General features: G+C 42.6%; 1 protein-coding gene across 1 annotated transcript in view; it reads left to right on the top strand.

The window, feature by feature from the left end:
- Positions 1-5182: 5182 nt before the first annotated feature.
- LOC126419165 (fatty acid-binding protein-like) overlaps positions 5183-16946 on the top strand; it is a 36725-nt gene continuing 24961 nt past the window's right edge. Inside the window, exon 1 of the mRNA XM_050086292.1 lies at positions 5183-5261. Coding sequence (XP_049942249.1) covers positions 5183-5261 — 79 coding nt within the window. The remainder of the gene's footprint in view (positions 5262-16946) is intronic.

Here is a 16946-nt window from a genome sequence, read left to right as displayed (position 1 = left end):
CAAAAACTTCATTGGGGTCAGTCAAGGCCATAGCGGAGTGCACAAACCACACCGCTATGGCAACACGGCAGTCTTCTAGGAGATTCAAACCTGCTTCATGTAGGAATGTACATCTATTATTTATGTGAAATACAGAAGTTTACAGTCATTAGCGGTCTAAGTAATTTAAGTTTCTATGTCCATTCACTGAAAAGATACGATCATATATGTCACAGGTCTAGATATTCATAAAGACTCATCAAAATCTGTAGATGAACTATACATACACACGCCGGGCCTGGTAGTCTATTTAACGAAATTTAGCCGACACGGTAGCTCAGTGAGTTCGGTCGAAACGCTAGCTATCTGCTGTAATAAAAAAGAAAATACTGAATGAAGTTTTCAACGAAGAACGCTAAGAGCTGCCATGCAAGACACTCACAGACTAATTATAATAATAATAAAAATGTGAGTAGTCACCAAAAACAGAATATTGTTCGGATTAAACATTAAACTGTAGGTACACTTTCCCCGGTTGAATAACGGTAGGTTAGGGATGCGGAAGTCACTGAAGTGGAGCCCAATAGAGAGACTTGAAAACAAGCCATTGGGGCATACGCAATTATTGTTATTCTTGTTGTCTACATACGTAATTTAGTTTCACAGAACTCTGAGAGGGCGAATCCTACTCCCACTTGCCCGGTTTTTCCCTAATCGGTAGACTACGACAGCATTTTAAATTTGATTTTCAATTATATGGAATACCGAAAATCAAATTTCTATTGCCACAGGACGCCGTTAGATAGGCAACCTGCAACTGGGGCTAGGTGACCGTTTTAGTTGTTTAGTAATATACAGAGTTTTATAAAATAGTTGTGCAAAATTAAACTTTAATTGCGAAACAGGTGAAAAAATTACGGAAATGCTTAATAAAGCACTGAATGCTGTAGATCCTCAACCGTGGTTCCCGCCTAACATTCTTAGTTCCCGGAGTTCCCGCTAGGTGGCATTCGCGAAAGACTTATTCCACCAGTCATCATGGAGTCATAACGGTGTAGAGCGTGCGCAGTGTTGTCTGTGGTTTCATGAATCCAAATCCTCTACTACAGCTTAGATACAATCGAAGAATAAATATCGCAAGCCGACACCTGAAAGAGAAACTGTCATTAACTACTAAAATCGTTCCACCGAAGCTGGCTGTGTATCACATAGGACGCTGGTCAGCATCGGCCAAAAGTCTTTGGCGCAGCAATTGAAGAAGCTCAGCGTTCTTACATTAGTCGCCCATGTAAATCAACGAGACATGCCACCATGGAACTGAATATGTTTTGTTGTATGTATACAGACTGAGACGAATGAAAATTTGTACCAAGGCTGGGATTCGAACTCGCGTCTCCTGCTCACTAGGCTGATGTGCTAACCACTACGCAACTCTGGCACAGTGTCTTTGCACAACTGCACGCAGGCCCCAGCACAGCTGTCTCCACATTCCAAATTCCCACTAACGTCTCTGTCCACTTGGTATTCCCTCTAAAGTCGAACAGTATTGCAGTGGCTCTTCAACTGTACTGGAATAGCACATCGGCATCGAAAGAAACGGGGCATACTGCCTCAAACCCAGGCTTAGTTGCTTTAATCAAATGAAACTACATTATATGGTTCCAGAGACCTTTTCATGTCTCAAACATGTGTGATGGATGCATGTAGGCCGGAATTCGAACTCAGTCCTGCTCATTAAGCAGATGCGCTACCATTATGGTACTCTGGACAATGGCTTTGCACAATGGCAAGAACTACCCTAGTGCTCCTCATTCCAATTCATGCTGCTTCGAGCGAGGTGGCGCATTCGGGAGGACGACGGTTCAATCCCGTCTCCACCCATCCTGATTTATGTTTTCCGTGATTTCCCTAAATCGTTTCAGGCAAATGCCGGGATGGTTCCTTTGAAAGGGCACGGCTGATTTCCTTCCCAATCCTTCCCTAACCCGAGCTTGCGCTCCGTCTCTAATGACCTCGTTGTCGACGGGACGTTCAACACTAACCACCACCACCACCTCATGCTGCTTGGCATCCCCCAGTACAACATATAATTCCTCTCTCCCTGTCACGTACAAACTCTTCCACCCCCCCACCCCCCACCCTCCCTCCCACACACATTTTTGCCTGTGAAGCCATGAGGAATTGTTCAGCTGCCATACTGGAAAAATTTCCTTCCGTCGCGCACATAAGCAATTTTCTTATTTCCAGAATATCAGTATTTTATATGACGCTTATGTATTTAGTGAAAATAACCGCAATGAGTCGGTACATAATGTTATGTTTGCGTTGTTAATGAGTAAGGTAGAGGCCGCCACCACATACAACACCCTACATACATTTAGGGTAAAAAAATTACACATGTAGTACTGAGTATTTTGAGACAGTTCACTAATGCTGGAAATTAATATTTTAATTTTTATTGAGATAACTTGAATGTTAAACCAACGACTTAAGCTCACAACAACTGTTCAATGTGACGCCCATTAATCTGAAAGCATACGAATGGCGCATAAAATTTTGCCAAACTTTCTCAAATATCACCTTTTGTACAATCTGACAGTCATATAGGACGCAACCTATCAGTTGTACAACGCTTTCTGTTGCGATCAGATGCACCAACGTCTCCCTGTAACCACACAGAGAAAAATTTCACCGCAGTTACATCATAAGTGTTTGTGTATCTTTTCCACGAAAGCATTAACAACCCATTGCTCGTTCAATACTTTGTACAGCCTGAACTGCCTATTGGTTGCCTTTTGTTTCTCATGTCAAAACACTTAAGTTTCAAATATTGTTTGTGTATTTTTCAACCTAGCGTTATCGGACGCCCCGTCTAGTACTCTCCCAAACCGTATAAGTCAATTGCCGAGCCGATATTAACATCCCCATTAGCTTCAATAATGCGTAAAGTGCAATGAAGATGTTTGACATGAAACCCAGTCTTCTGAGGAGGATCTAGACGCCCGATGCACGTCCACATGTTAGCCAAATGACAGCGATTTCTTCCATCGCGGTGTTTCAGAACCGATTACCTCTGAATCAAGAATCACTGTAGATGTGCGTGCTAGTAAGCACGGCTACGAAGATGGGTTCTCATCCGTATCACATCATATCTGACAGCGCAGGGTCATTTCTAAAGCGTTTCAACGGATCAAAGTAATGCTGTAATTTAAGATTAATTCGTGAATAAACCGCAAGGCAACATATGAAAACGCTTCAGTGTATGGAAATACGTCAGAAAAGTTCGTGTGTGAATAACCCCTCGAGGAGTAAAATGAAATTTTGTGACGGGTAAAACTAAATGATTTGATTCTGTTTCAGTCACGAAACTAAATTATTTTCAAAAGATCATTATTGTTATCACAATTTTGTAAGAATCTAATATTGATTGTATAGGTTGTCAACAATTACTTTTTCTCAAAAATGGTTCAAATTGCTCTGAGCACTATGGGACTTACCATCTGAGGTCATCAGTCCCCTAGACTTAGAACTACTTAAACTTAACTAACCTAAGGACATCACACACATCGATGGCCGAGGCAGGATTTGAACCTGGGACCGTAACAGCGGGTTGGTTCCGAACTGAAGCGCCTAGAACCGCTCGGCCACAGCTGCCGGCTGCTTTTTCTCAATTAGTAGTATTAATCCGGTGGAAGTTACAGGTTCCTCACATAGACCACCCATTACACATTTACGTTCTGCTTTGTCTCGTACACTGCTGATGATAAAAGTGAGACATATACGTAGCAAATGTTAAATATCTCAACAAAATGTCTTCTGCAAGTTGTTGATGGTACCCGCAGTCGTTAAAAAATTGCTTCATTACTCGCTTCGAAACAGATAAATGATTTCATTGAGCCGGCCGAAGTGGCCGTGCGGTTAAAGGCGCTGCAGTCTGGAACCGCAAGACCGCTACGGTCGCAGGTTCGAATCCTGCCTCGGGCATGGATGTTTATGATGTCCTTAGGTTAGTTAGGTTTAACTAGTTCTAAGTTCTAGGGGACTAATGACCTCAGCAGTTGAGTCCCATAGTGCTCAGAGCCATTTTCCGATTTCATTGACAACGCGATACAGCAGTACGCAGTATTATTATTATTGGACTGGCTAGACACAAAACATTAACAGCCTGAAGTCGTCCAGTTTGTGCCAGTACAGAAGTAAGGAGTCTAGCAAACAGTAAGTATAGTGCACACATCTATTATTTGGATTTAAATGGGGCTGCAGTGTGGAGATCAAGCAAACGCCGCAACGGAGCGGAGTAATGCAACAGAAGTACGTTATGTAGCAACTGTGTACCTAACGGTGGATAGTTATCCTTCTTATCTGAGAAGGAGCTGTGGGTAGCATTTGCGATGCAATGCAAACTGCTTCATCATTCATTGTAATGCACGCGTGCACGCACACACACACACACACACACACACACACACACACACACACACACAAAGTATCGTTCATCTTTCACATCCTTCATAATTTTAAAAATAAAAGTATTTCATCCTACCTACAGTTTATTTAGGGGCTACAGTTGGTGATGATGTGGGGAAGGGGGGAGGGGGGCAAGAGACGGCAGCGGGGCGGGTGGGAGGGGTACTAACTAAAGCTGATTGCAGTCAGGGGTAGTGATCTAAGAAAGGCTGGTAATCACTGGTCTAGGTTGAGATTTTTTGCCCGGAGAGGTTGGTACTGCCCAAAGAAAAGGGACTCTGAACTTACTTAGAATGACACAGTGTCTTGTCAATAGCACCTCGTACTAAATGTTCCGGAATAAAAAAATTAACGGTAATACCAGTTGTTCGATGCTCCACAAGGGCCGTGCTAGCGCAGGAAGCGGTGCGTCAATGGCACATTCTGGAAGGCCGAGATAAGCTATCAACACTTTGGAGAGGGTCAACGGTCCAGCATACTTCAACATTGCTCGCTGCCCACGCCCAACACAGGGCTATGGCTCATCCCTCAGGCCACAAGCAAATACCCAGGCGATACGGTCGGCTGCACTGATAGCGAGTCGACAGCTGTGAGAGCACTTGCCGTCCAGCTGAGTACTTGTCGCCGTCGGTCCCCAGGTACTCGGCCACGTGCTCCACTTGATGGCCCAGTATAAAAACAGGAGGGCGGCAGTGCATCACGCGTGCGTGTGTTCTTCGCTCCAGCCAGTTCAGCGATGTCTCTCGAAGCGTGCCTTGGACGACAGTACAAGCTCGAGAAGAGCGAAAATTTTGAGGAGTTCCTGAAGGCTTTCGGTGAGTCAGTATAATACAAGTTACGTAACGATAAGCGACGGCAGTAGCTGTTTTTCTGAGTCGCCACAGGGATCGAACTTTTTTTTCCGTCGACGTCATGAATTAACTTTTCTTAATCTTTACTTCTCCATTGACTTTTCTCTCAGCATGACAATAATCTTCTCCTATTGCCTATCCGTCGCCTATGTTGGCAACCATCACAGCTATATCACTTTCACCTGATCGAAAAATCTCTTTGCTCGTGTGTGAAGTCCATGTGCTTAAGTTTCTTAGCCAAGATGTTCCTCTTTTTCCAGGAATCTTTCATTGAATTCAAGGATGTTCTGCGGCAGTTTATACTTTCTTCCATTCCTCATCACATGGTCGAGATTTTGCAGTTTTCTGAATTTTGTTCTGTCGAGTTTTTCGTTTTCTTTCTACATTTTAAGGACAATGTTGTTGTCGCGTTATCTGTCCATGGCACTCTTAGCATTCTCCTGAAAGCCACATCTCAGGTCATTTGGTCATCGACTTGGTCAATGTCCAGGTCTCAGCTAAGTAGAAAAGGATAGTAAATATGTAACAACGTACAGATCTTAACTTTCTTCCGTAGAGAGATGAGTCATCAGTCACTCCACAAAACGCGACTGACTTTTTCAATAAGGACTAATTTCTTGATATATCATTGATTGTTAGTCTCCGGAAATGTGTGCTTGTTTCCTTGCTCAAAACGTTTTCCGTTAATGTTTATGTAACAATTTGGTATGTCTTTCTTGATGATAACCATTAATTTCTACTTAAGTTGATTTATAGGCCGTAACGCTCACTATTTTCGCTGATTCGGGATACAAGATGTTGAAGAATGTTAAAGCTATTAGCAAATATTACAGTATCCACACCGTAGCGTATATTATTCAGCTTCTCTCCTTTTAAGACAATTCCTTCGTCGATGATTTAAAGGGCTTCTTTGAAGATACATTCCGAGTAAATATTAAACATCAGTAGTCACTAAATGCAGCCTTGTCTCATTGAGCCGTTAGTCAGTATCATGTCCCATGCATGTTTTGCACAATACATCGAAATGATGTGAAACTATTCATATTATGTTCGCAGCACGGATTATTATGTAAATATGTGGAGCAAAAGCAGTTGCCAAGGAGAATATTTTTCACTTTGTTTCAACTTTTGCTTTGCTGTCTGCCAGACATTTTATATCATTGGGTTGCAGCTTTGTACACCCTTTCTTGTACTAAATACAACCTAGATGTGGAGTAATGAATCTCATTTTTTCTTGTCAAGTTGTAATTATGTACAGTACTACTGCTTTTCAACTGCAGTGGATTATTTACAACAGACCTCATGAAAGAATAAATCAACTGTGTAGCAGTGGTCAAAATGTCTAACTCCTTATACAGATGCTTGCAACATGATCGTGGAGGAGCACGCATATTATTCTTACAGTACGTTTCCGAAGACTTCCTCTCTTAAAGATGAGCAACCACAGACCATAATTCCATTTGGCATTATTCTATGAAGATGCGGAAACTATGCCAACTTACTGATTTGTCTCTCTCCAACACTGTCAATGATTCTAAGTGGAAATGTGGCTGAATTAAGTTGTTTTAGCAGTTCCAAAGTGTGATTTTTTCCAGCTTAGTCTCACAGTTTAAAGCACAAGAAGAATTTAGAAGTTTCGAACATATTTAATTTTTTCTCACCATGTGTTGTACTTACGCAGATGTGCAGAACTGAATGTGTTGCTTCCTTTTAAAACTGAAAGTGAGGCCTTTCGCAGAAACCTGATCAGTGATAGTTTTAAGAACACTATTTGACATTTCTTCCGTTTCCGTGGGCGTATTTATGCTTGGATTGATTACAATACTAGCGTCAGCAAAAAGAGCTAGTCCTGCTTGTTGTATACTAGACGGAAAATCATTTACATATATGAAGAGCAATAGCGGACCTAAGACTGAACCTCATGCTTAATATGTAACATTTATCATTTTCTACTTTCACAGCAGCATATTCATTCCAGTATAGGTTAATTGTAATCCAAAACCTCCGTACCACTCTTTTAGCAACGGGGCTATCTTGTAAAGTTCCACTTTATCGCAAGATTTTTATAAATAAAACACACATAGATGTCACAGTAATAATCACAACGAAAAAACAATTTGCTCGTGTAGCTTAACGCTCACCGCTCATAGCTTGCGAGACAGGGATGGATCCAGATCAGGATGAAACCTGCTCGGCGGATTAACGATTAGTGGCCTGGTACACTCAACAGCCCGTTTGCTGTTTTAGGGCATTTCCTACGCTCATTTACACAAATACTGGTTTTGTCCCCCAATCTCCATCTCAGAAAATACGACACAGAAACAGTCAGATTCCCAGTTAAACTCTGATTCCACTCCGTAGTAAATGAGCCTAAACAAGTCTTTATTTGCAGTTAGAATTATGTCAGATGTAGGAGATATGAATATAAAAATACTTGCATACTTTGCTTACTTTCATTCAATTATGTCGTACGGGATCATATTCTGGGGTAACTCGTCAAACAGAGGAAAATTTTTTAGCAGGCAAAAGCGTGTAATAATACTCATTTTCGCGTAAATTCAAGAACATCATGTAGAAACCTGTACAAGGAACTCACCATTCTATTCACTGCTTCTCAGTATATTTATTCCTTTATGAAATTTGTTGCAAGTAATATATATCTATTTCTAACCGCTAGCTCAATGGACAGTATCTATGCCAGGAGTAAGAACAATCTACATAAACACCTAAAATCACTTACCTTGGTTCAAAAAGGGTCCAATATTCAGGAACACACGTTTTCTATAAGTTGCCAGCAACCATTAAGAGCTTGGTTTCAGATAAAGCACAGTTTAAATAGAGTTTGAAAGATATTTCGATAGGCACCTCTTCCTACTCTATAGATGAGTTTCTTAACAGGGACTGTTAGACCAGCTGTCTGTCAGATTTCAGTTTTGACAGCACTTGCTCACAACAGTCAAAATTAGGTATTCTATGTATGGTTTATTTATTAAAAGTGCATAACTATGTTTCGTTCTGACAGTGTATTAATTCTGTAATTATTAGCAGTTCCACTGTACTGTAATGTATTCGCCTATTTCGACAACCTCCTGACAAGTGGTCAGGGTAGTGAGTATTATATTCAAATGTTTTATGTTTATTTGTGTTATACTTTCTAACTTGTTCCACACCCGCGGGAATCATCTCATTTTTGGGTCTATGGAACGAAAACTGAATCTAATCTAATCTAACATCTAAGATGATTCTTCAAGGTGTATTTGATTATAGGCCTGGTACAAGTCTATAGTGGTGAAGACCTTGGTTCCCTTAAACTACAGCAAACAAGAGTGGAGATTGGGCAATGGTACTGAACGCAAAATTACCTTCTTAGTTAACAACAGGTCAAATTCTTCCCTGCGGTTTCTTAGCAGTAAATATATGGTCTAGTGACTCCTTGTTGTAAGAGATTCCTTACCTGCTTTACTGTCTTATGCAGCGGACTGGAGGAGAGAGGAGGACGGCAGGAACCTGTAAAACTGTTTTCGAATGGGCCCCTCCTCACTCCCTTGAATACTTGATCAAGTGGGTAAGTCCTAATCTTTGGGTTATGATATCGGTAAACTTGTTGCACAATGCTTTAATTTCTAAAATACCGGATTGAATAAGTCTTGAGAGAAATCTCCAACAAGGCAATAAGATAGGATACTCTCTCCAGTTACGACCACTAGGTCTATAAAAACAAAACACATCAAATATCAGAACAGTAATTTAATTTTGTAAGTAACGCCCCTACGCAGAACAACACCATTTACACAACACAGCACCAGCGCAATACAGTCATACAGAGAACCACAAGTTTGCTTAGAATGATAGATTGACCTCGCCGTGTTAAATAACTACCCTTCTCATGACATAACGCCCTTGAACCTAGACCTTACAAAACTGCACAGATTGCAACCACCGAGCCATCGCTATGCAGCCACACAAAGCTTTAAGTAATAGGACGCTTTGTCGTCCTGTTCTAAAGAACTACCTTGCGTCGTGACACGATTGCCTGTGTACGGCTTCCGTTAGTAGTTGCCTGCAGTTAAATAATCAAAACACGCTTGCGCTGCGGGTTAGATACCTTGAGGGTGACCGTAGCAGAAATGTTAATTACCGTCAATCTAATACTTAGATTAAACATCTAACTATAGTGATTCATCGCTACTAAGTTCGGCAAGGGCTAGTATAACTACTTTCGCTAAGGAATACCCGCCACAGAAGATGGAGCAGTTGTACGACACTAGATTTTGAAGTCAAACAAACATAGCGGATGCCGCTCAATAACGACCAAACATCACTCTTCTCTAAACACGATTCCACTACCGACCACCGCCTGCCAGCCACTGAAATCCTCCTGGTTGGCACTTCATGCCTCGTGATCTCTCCGGACGTCGCAGCGCCGCCCACTAACACAACACAAAACACTGCTGACGGACAGACGGCGAAAAAGGCAGGGGAATTATTTCAGTCTACGCCTACGTCGCGAATTCAAAGATGCCGAAGTGCCGGCATATATATTCTGATGCCATCGTATTTTTCCTATAATGGTCCGGGTCGACTGGGGTGTAAAAATGTTCAGTTGCTGTTTAATCAGATATGATTTTCCTAACAAAACTCCACATTCTGATACGCCAAAACTTAAAGGTTTTGAAACTAAAAAAATGGCTCAAATGGCTCTGAGCACTATGGGACTTAACATCTGAGGTCATCAGTCCCCTAGAACTTAGAGTTACTTAAACCAAACTAAGCTAAGGACATCACACACATCCATGCCCCAGGCAGGATTCGAACCTGCGACAGTAGCTGTCGCGCGGTTCCGGACTGAAGCGCCTAGAACCGCTCGGCCACCGCGGCCGGCTTTTGAAACTAAACAATACTGTACTGAAATATATTTTCTTAGAACTGGCAATAATAAATTTGAAGAATTACTTAGCTAAACATCTGGCACTTCATGGCTGTGATAGAAATGCCAACAGTTAAAATCTTTCTTAAAACTAAACAATGCTTTAGCAGTACAATGGGACAACCGTTTAATCACTCAACATCTGACATTTCGTGGCTCAGTTAAAACACACCAGATATAGAACCTCTTTAAACTTGAGCATTCCTTAAAACGTTAAAGAAAATGTTATTAATTTTGAACAGTTGCTTAGCAAATTAAATACCAGAACCACTACATTTTCCGCCCCTGGTGCTATTTCTCGTTCCACTATATATAAGGGCTTGCTGGAAAGTATGCCTCCGAAATTTTTATGTGAAAACTATTAAAGCTTTTTAATAAAACATCATTATTCTTCATATGCACATGTATATCACTCAACATATTCACCCTGGCCACGAACACATTTCTCCCAACGAGACCAGTTTGTTGATACCGTTACTACAGAATGTTCGACTTTGTTTACGGAGCCCGAGGCGTCGGAATGTTGCAGATGATGCAGCACTCGTGTGTGGTCTGGAAAATGTCATGAAGAAAGAGAGGGTGCTCCATGTATGGACAAACTGTTCAAAATCGAAACTTCATTATGGTACGCTGTTTCTCACGCACCGACATAGTTACATTACATACTACCATGTTACACGCAACAATTACGAACCCTCTAGTGGCAGAGGGCAGCAAATATACAGACGTGATGAATAAAGATGTAGAATGTTAATAAAGTTTTTTTTTTTTTATAAACTTTAAGAGTTTTCACTTACAAAGTTTGGAGGCATTACTCTCCAGCCCTCGTATATACCACGACTTAAGATGGTTGTATTTATATGAGAATGAATTGCATATTCAGTTTTATAATGTAAGCATGTCACCGAATTGGACCGTCTCGTGCAATCCAACTATCCGGAAACTTTTCTTTCAGAAATTAACGGACGTTTAGGGACCAGAGTGGTGGTGCCCCATCGTGCTGGAATACATCAGGTTGCAGGTGTTCCAGCTGTGGCACAGCAAAATTTTTTAATATGTCCATTTAAACGCCACCGTTGGCGGCAGATTCGATGAAAGAGAATGGAGCACTGATGCAGCTGTGCATCAGTCTGGGCCAAGCGTTGGCCGTGGGACTGTCTCTTTCTGTTTCACGTGTAACATAAGGATGCTGTGAACCCCATATACGAACATTATGATGGTAAAGTTTGCTGGCTACATGAAACCTTCTAAGAAGTCTTTGTTTGCGTCAATATTGCCTAGCATATCCACTGCAAACTGTTCACATCGAGGCTTGTCCGAAGGCTTTAATGCGTAAAGCAGCTGTACCTCATAGATATATAGCAGTAAGCTCTTATGCAAGACATTGCGCATAGTTGACCGTCTCCTTTCCAACTCACTGGCCGCCGTACGCACAGATTTTGTAGGGCTCCTCGTAAACACATGCTATATTTTGTCCACGTTGGCCTCTGAAATAGATGGGCGACCGCCCGATTTTTATGGACAAAACTGGCTGTTTCCATAAATGACGTGTGCCAAAAATCTTTAGTTGGTCGGGACGGTAGTTGCCTTCCGTACCGTGTTCGAAAGTTTTGTTGCAGTTGGGTATCGGGCGTCGTCTGTACGAACCAGGCCTCACACTAAGCTTTCTCCTGTGGCGTCTGCATTTTATCAGGTTCAGTTTTGCGTCATACTGCGTCACCTGGCAGATAAAAGGACCTTAAGAGTTATGGTATGACATGTTGAAAACTGTTTTTGAATATCTGTTACAGTTTTAGAACTATTAGTCTTCAGTTGTAAAGATAATTTCTGGAATTCCTAATTTATGCGCTCCGTTACAAGCTGTTCCTCGGAGACGGAGGGGCTGATGACCACTATGCCTGTATAATTCTGCACTCGGTTGCACACTTTGCGGCAACTACCTCGACTTTCATCCGTGACACAGATGTTCTAAAGAAGCAGACAACATTGCTTGGCATTTTTCTTTCTTCAAATAATTCCCAAGCTGTTACCAACGGATGAATTGAATGCTTCCAGTGATGTCGTAGGTGCTCGTATTTTCTTTTAAGTACTGCAGCAGTAGCCTTGCCAGAATCCATTTCACAAATGGTTCTCACACGTACAGAGCTTTTCCCACGGAGATTGAGGAGCACTGTGGAGTCGGTTGTCGCATGCCCGACTGTTTTAACAGCGGATCAGACGCGCGGCTGTACCGCCATGGCTAAACTGTCAGTGTGACAACAGACTTAGTGTCCCAGTACCTTCTAATTTTTAAGAAAATGTTAGGAGTTGCGCACAGAACGATGTAGGAAAATACGCCCAGGTACTTCTAACAACATTCTGACACGGTACGAAAAAGCGTCCATGGATGAGGGGGTAGTCGAGTTTTATGACATCACAACGTGGAATTTCACTTTTCACAGCACCTTGTAGCGTGGAAGACTGGATAAAGCCAATGAGATTTTTGATTCGTGGAGGCGAACGTGGCCAATAAGATGTAAGACCACGTTGTGCATCACAAGCAAAACTTTGGAGACGCCGTGTTGGAAGCCTTTATTTGGTGGGCTAATATCATATAAATATAACCTATTCCAAAGCACCAGAACACTAAGGAGCTTTCGAAAATGGGCCATCACTGGTATGATTTGTTGTAATAAAATTACAGGAAACGTTATATTCATGGTTAAACACCATTCGTATTTCATTGTTTTCGTATTAGGGTAGGTGAGGACAAAGGTGCGTACTTAACACTTTTCTATTTTTCTCTTCCACTTTTCTAGATACATGACACTCAAAATTGTACAAAGTAGACTTTGAATCATACTTAACGCGACACCATTAGCTCAAAATTGCTTCAGTGATTTACAGTAATGTTCACAAAAAACAGAACGCCTTTAACGAGTAGAGTTAGGCCGCTCGTATTCACACGACATCTGTATTAGTGTGTCCTGCAGAAGTGATTAGCATTTCAGTCACCTTGGGTCAGAACGCACAAGGTCCGCCATGGGCCCTGATGACTTGTTCCATGCGTGATGGCATCAACGTGTACAAGGGGCGAAGGGCTGCCTGTGGTATAGCCATCCATGCAGCATTTATCTTCTTGCAAAGTTCGTCTGTGGTGGTTGACACTGGGTCACAGCACTGCACCATCGTTTCACCGTATACCACACATTTTCAACTGGCGGCAAGTCTTGTGATCTGGCGGGCCACGGGAAAAGGCTGATATCCTGTGACATCAAGAAGGCACGTGTTCAATCAGCAACAGGTGGTAGTGCATTATCTTGGTGAAAAATGGCGTCGGAGGTGTTGTGCAAAAGGGCATGGCTACGGGTCGCAGGATGTCATTCACGCAGGTCACACTGGTCACAGTGTTCTGGAGACGCACCAGCTGTGATTTGTGGCAGCAACCCATACCATAAGACCTTGAGTTGACAGTATACAGGGTGTTACAAAAAGGTAATGCCAAACTTTCAGGAAACATTCCTCACGCACAAATAAAGAAAAGATGTTATGTGGACATGTGTCCGGAAACGCTTAATTTCCATCTTAGAGCTCATTTTAGTTTCGTCAGTATGTACTGTACTTCCCCGATTCACCGCCAGTTGGCCCATTTGAAGGACGGTAATGCTGACTTCGGTGCTTGTGGCGACATGCGAGTCATTGCTCTACGGTACTAGCATCAAGCACATCAGAACGTAGCATCAACAGGTTAGTGTTCATCACGAACGTGGTTTTGCAGTCAGTGCAATGTTTACAAATGCGGAGTTGGCAAATGCCCATTTGATGTGTGGATTAGCACGGGGCAATAGCCGTGGCGCGGTGCGTTTGTATCGAGACAGATTTCCAGAACGAAGGTGTCCCGACAGGAAGACGTTCGAAGCAATTGATCGGCGTCTTAGGGAGCACGGAACATTCCAGCCTATGACTCGCGACTGGGGAAGATCTAGAACGACGAGGACACCTGCAATGGACGAGGCAATTCTTCGTTCAGTTGACGATAACCCTAATGTCAACGTCAGAGAAGTTGCTGCTGTACAAGGTAACGTTGACCACGTCACTGTATGGAGAGTGCTACGGGAGAACCATTTGTTTCCGTACCATGTACAGCGTGTGCAGGCACTATCAGCAGCTGATTGGCCTCCACGGGTACACATCTGCGAATGGTTCATCCAACAATGTGTCAATCCTCATTCCAGTGCACATGTTCTCTTTACGGATGAGGCTTCATTCCAACGTGATCAAATTGTAAATTTTCACAATCAACATGTGTGGGCTGACGAGAATCCGCACGCAATTGTGCAATCACGTCATCAACACAGATTTTCTGCGAACGTTTGGGCAGGCATTGTTGGTGATGTCTCGATTGGGCCCCATGTTCTTCCACCTACGCTCAATGGAGCACGTTATCATGATTTCATACGGGATACTCTACCTGTTCTGCTAGAACATGTGCCTTTACAAGTACGACACAACATGTTCATGCACGATGGAGCTCCTGCACATTTCAGTCGAATTGTTCCTACGCTTCTCAACAACAGATTCGGTGACCGATGGATTGGTAGAGGCGGACCAATTCCATGGCCTCCACGCTCTCCTGACCTCAACCCTCTTGACTTTCATTTATGGGAGCATTTGAAAACTCTTGTCTACGCAACCCCGGTACCAAACGTAGAGACTCTTCGTGCTCGTATTGTGGACGGCTGTGATACAATACGCCATTCTCCAGGGTTGCATCAGCACATCAGGGATTCCAAGCGACGGAGGGTGGATGCATGTATCCTCGCTAACGGAGGACATTTTGTACATTTCCTGTAACAAAGTGAAGTCACGCTGGTACGTTCTGTCGCTGTGTGTTTCCATTCCATGATTAATGTGATTTAAAGTGAAGTAATAAAATGAGCTCTAACATGGAAAATAAGCGTTTCCGGACACATGTCCACATAATATATTTTCTTTCTTTGTGTGTGAGGAATGTTTCCTGAAAGTTTGGCCGTATCTTTTTGTAACACCCTGTATATCTTCTGCAGATGCATTCACTGTCATGTCAATTCCCCTGTCTGCGGAGAACCAAAATGCGATCTTCATTTTCAAAAAAACAGAAGCTGGTTTCTTCCTAAAATACTGTCTGATGCCATTCCTGTCTCCAGTGACGTCGTTCAACACATCATTGCCGTGTAGCATGTGTCAGCACATTCGTCAAAGGGAGGCGGAGAAGTTCACGTCGAGCACTTATCCAATACCGACGGACTGCCACCCCTGATAATCTACGACGTATTACACTGTGGCGCCAGAGCCGAGGCGGACGCAGATCTGTCCTGCAATGCCATTCGGAAGAGGTGCGATTTCTCTGGGGGTGGTCTGGGTGGTGCAAGCTGACCCATATTCTACGGCCTTGTGTGAAACATTTGGCGCACACTCGTTGCACTGTCGAAACACTTCTTTCCACACGAGCAGCAGTTTTCCAGATGAATGCATCACATTCTCTCTTGCAAAAAACACACCCTCGTTGAAACTCAGTGATCTGGCGGTACGCTTTGCGCATACGTCTGCGAGGCTTCCTGCATGCCTGCCAAAGTCACGTTGGTCCATTACCTTAGGTTTATAGCGACAACGAGAGCCACACACACATTCTACCGATAGGTGGTGTTGCGCTGTGACAGCGATGTTGGCTTTGAACCCGCAGGCCGACGTGGTTGAAGCGCTAATCATTTCTGCACAACATACAAATGTACATGTGCTGTGGATATGAACGTCCTATCTCTAGTCGTTGAAGATGTTCTGTTTTTCTGAACATGAGCGTATTAAAGTTAAATTTAACAAAACGTTACAAATGAAGACAATTTATCTTTGCCCCAGGCCTGTGGTAAACTTCCTACTCTTTTGGGGAAAAATTCCACACAAATGGAAATTTTAAAATTATAACAGACTAAAGGAGAGTTACAGTATTTGTCTGGTACTGTCATTATTAATTTATATAATGTTCTACTACATCAAAATCATCACAAGCAACATCATCACTATCTTCATCATGGTGATCGTATTACACGTCAAAACGTGACATCGACATATCACAAATTAAAAACATTTTTACACCTATTGTTTGGCCTTTTCTTGCAAATTTTTTTTCAGTTTTCCTGGTACGTTCTTCATTGCTGTTACGTATTCATCGTAGACTGATGGGACAGAAAATTGTATTTAGACTGCGAAGTTACCTGGTTGTTGAAAAATGTTCCATTTGAACTCTGTTGTAGCCCATTATCCTCCCGATCCTCATTTTCTCCGGTTGCATCAAATTTAAATTATGATGAGCGATGAATGGGCGAGCCCAGTCTTTCCCTGCCCCTTGGATTTCTTTATTAAGTGTTTGGTTCACGCCATTACCTTCGGCAAACTGATGTGCCAAATGTCGGCAGTGTTTAGACATAAAGCCATAGGGCACAGAATACAGACTCTGTCTCAGAAAATACTCTCTTAAAACGCACCAATGATCCCACTCCATAGACTGCTTTAAGTCTTTCACGTAATGTGGATTCGTTACAACCATGCCTTTTAGTTACATTTGTAATGGAAGATCCATTTTCTGTTAGCTTCTTAGCCTCCCAACCGTTTCAGAAGACAACGGCTTGAAGGACGTTTTTCTCTCGTGTTGTTGTGGTCTTCAGTCCTGAGACTGGTTTGATGCAGCTCTCCATGCTACTCTATCC

Source organism: Schistocerca serialis, chromosome 9 (assembly GCF_023864345.2).
Source record: "Schistocerca serialis cubense isolate TAMUIC-IGC-003099 chromosome 9, iqSchSeri2.2, whole genome shotgun sequence".
Classification (NCBI taxonomy): domain Eukaryota; kingdom Metazoa; phylum Arthropoda; class Insecta; order Orthoptera; family Acrididae; genus Schistocerca; species Schistocerca serialis.
Note: the sequence above shows the minus strand (reverse complement) of the source record. Positions and strands in the feature narration are given on the sequence as shown.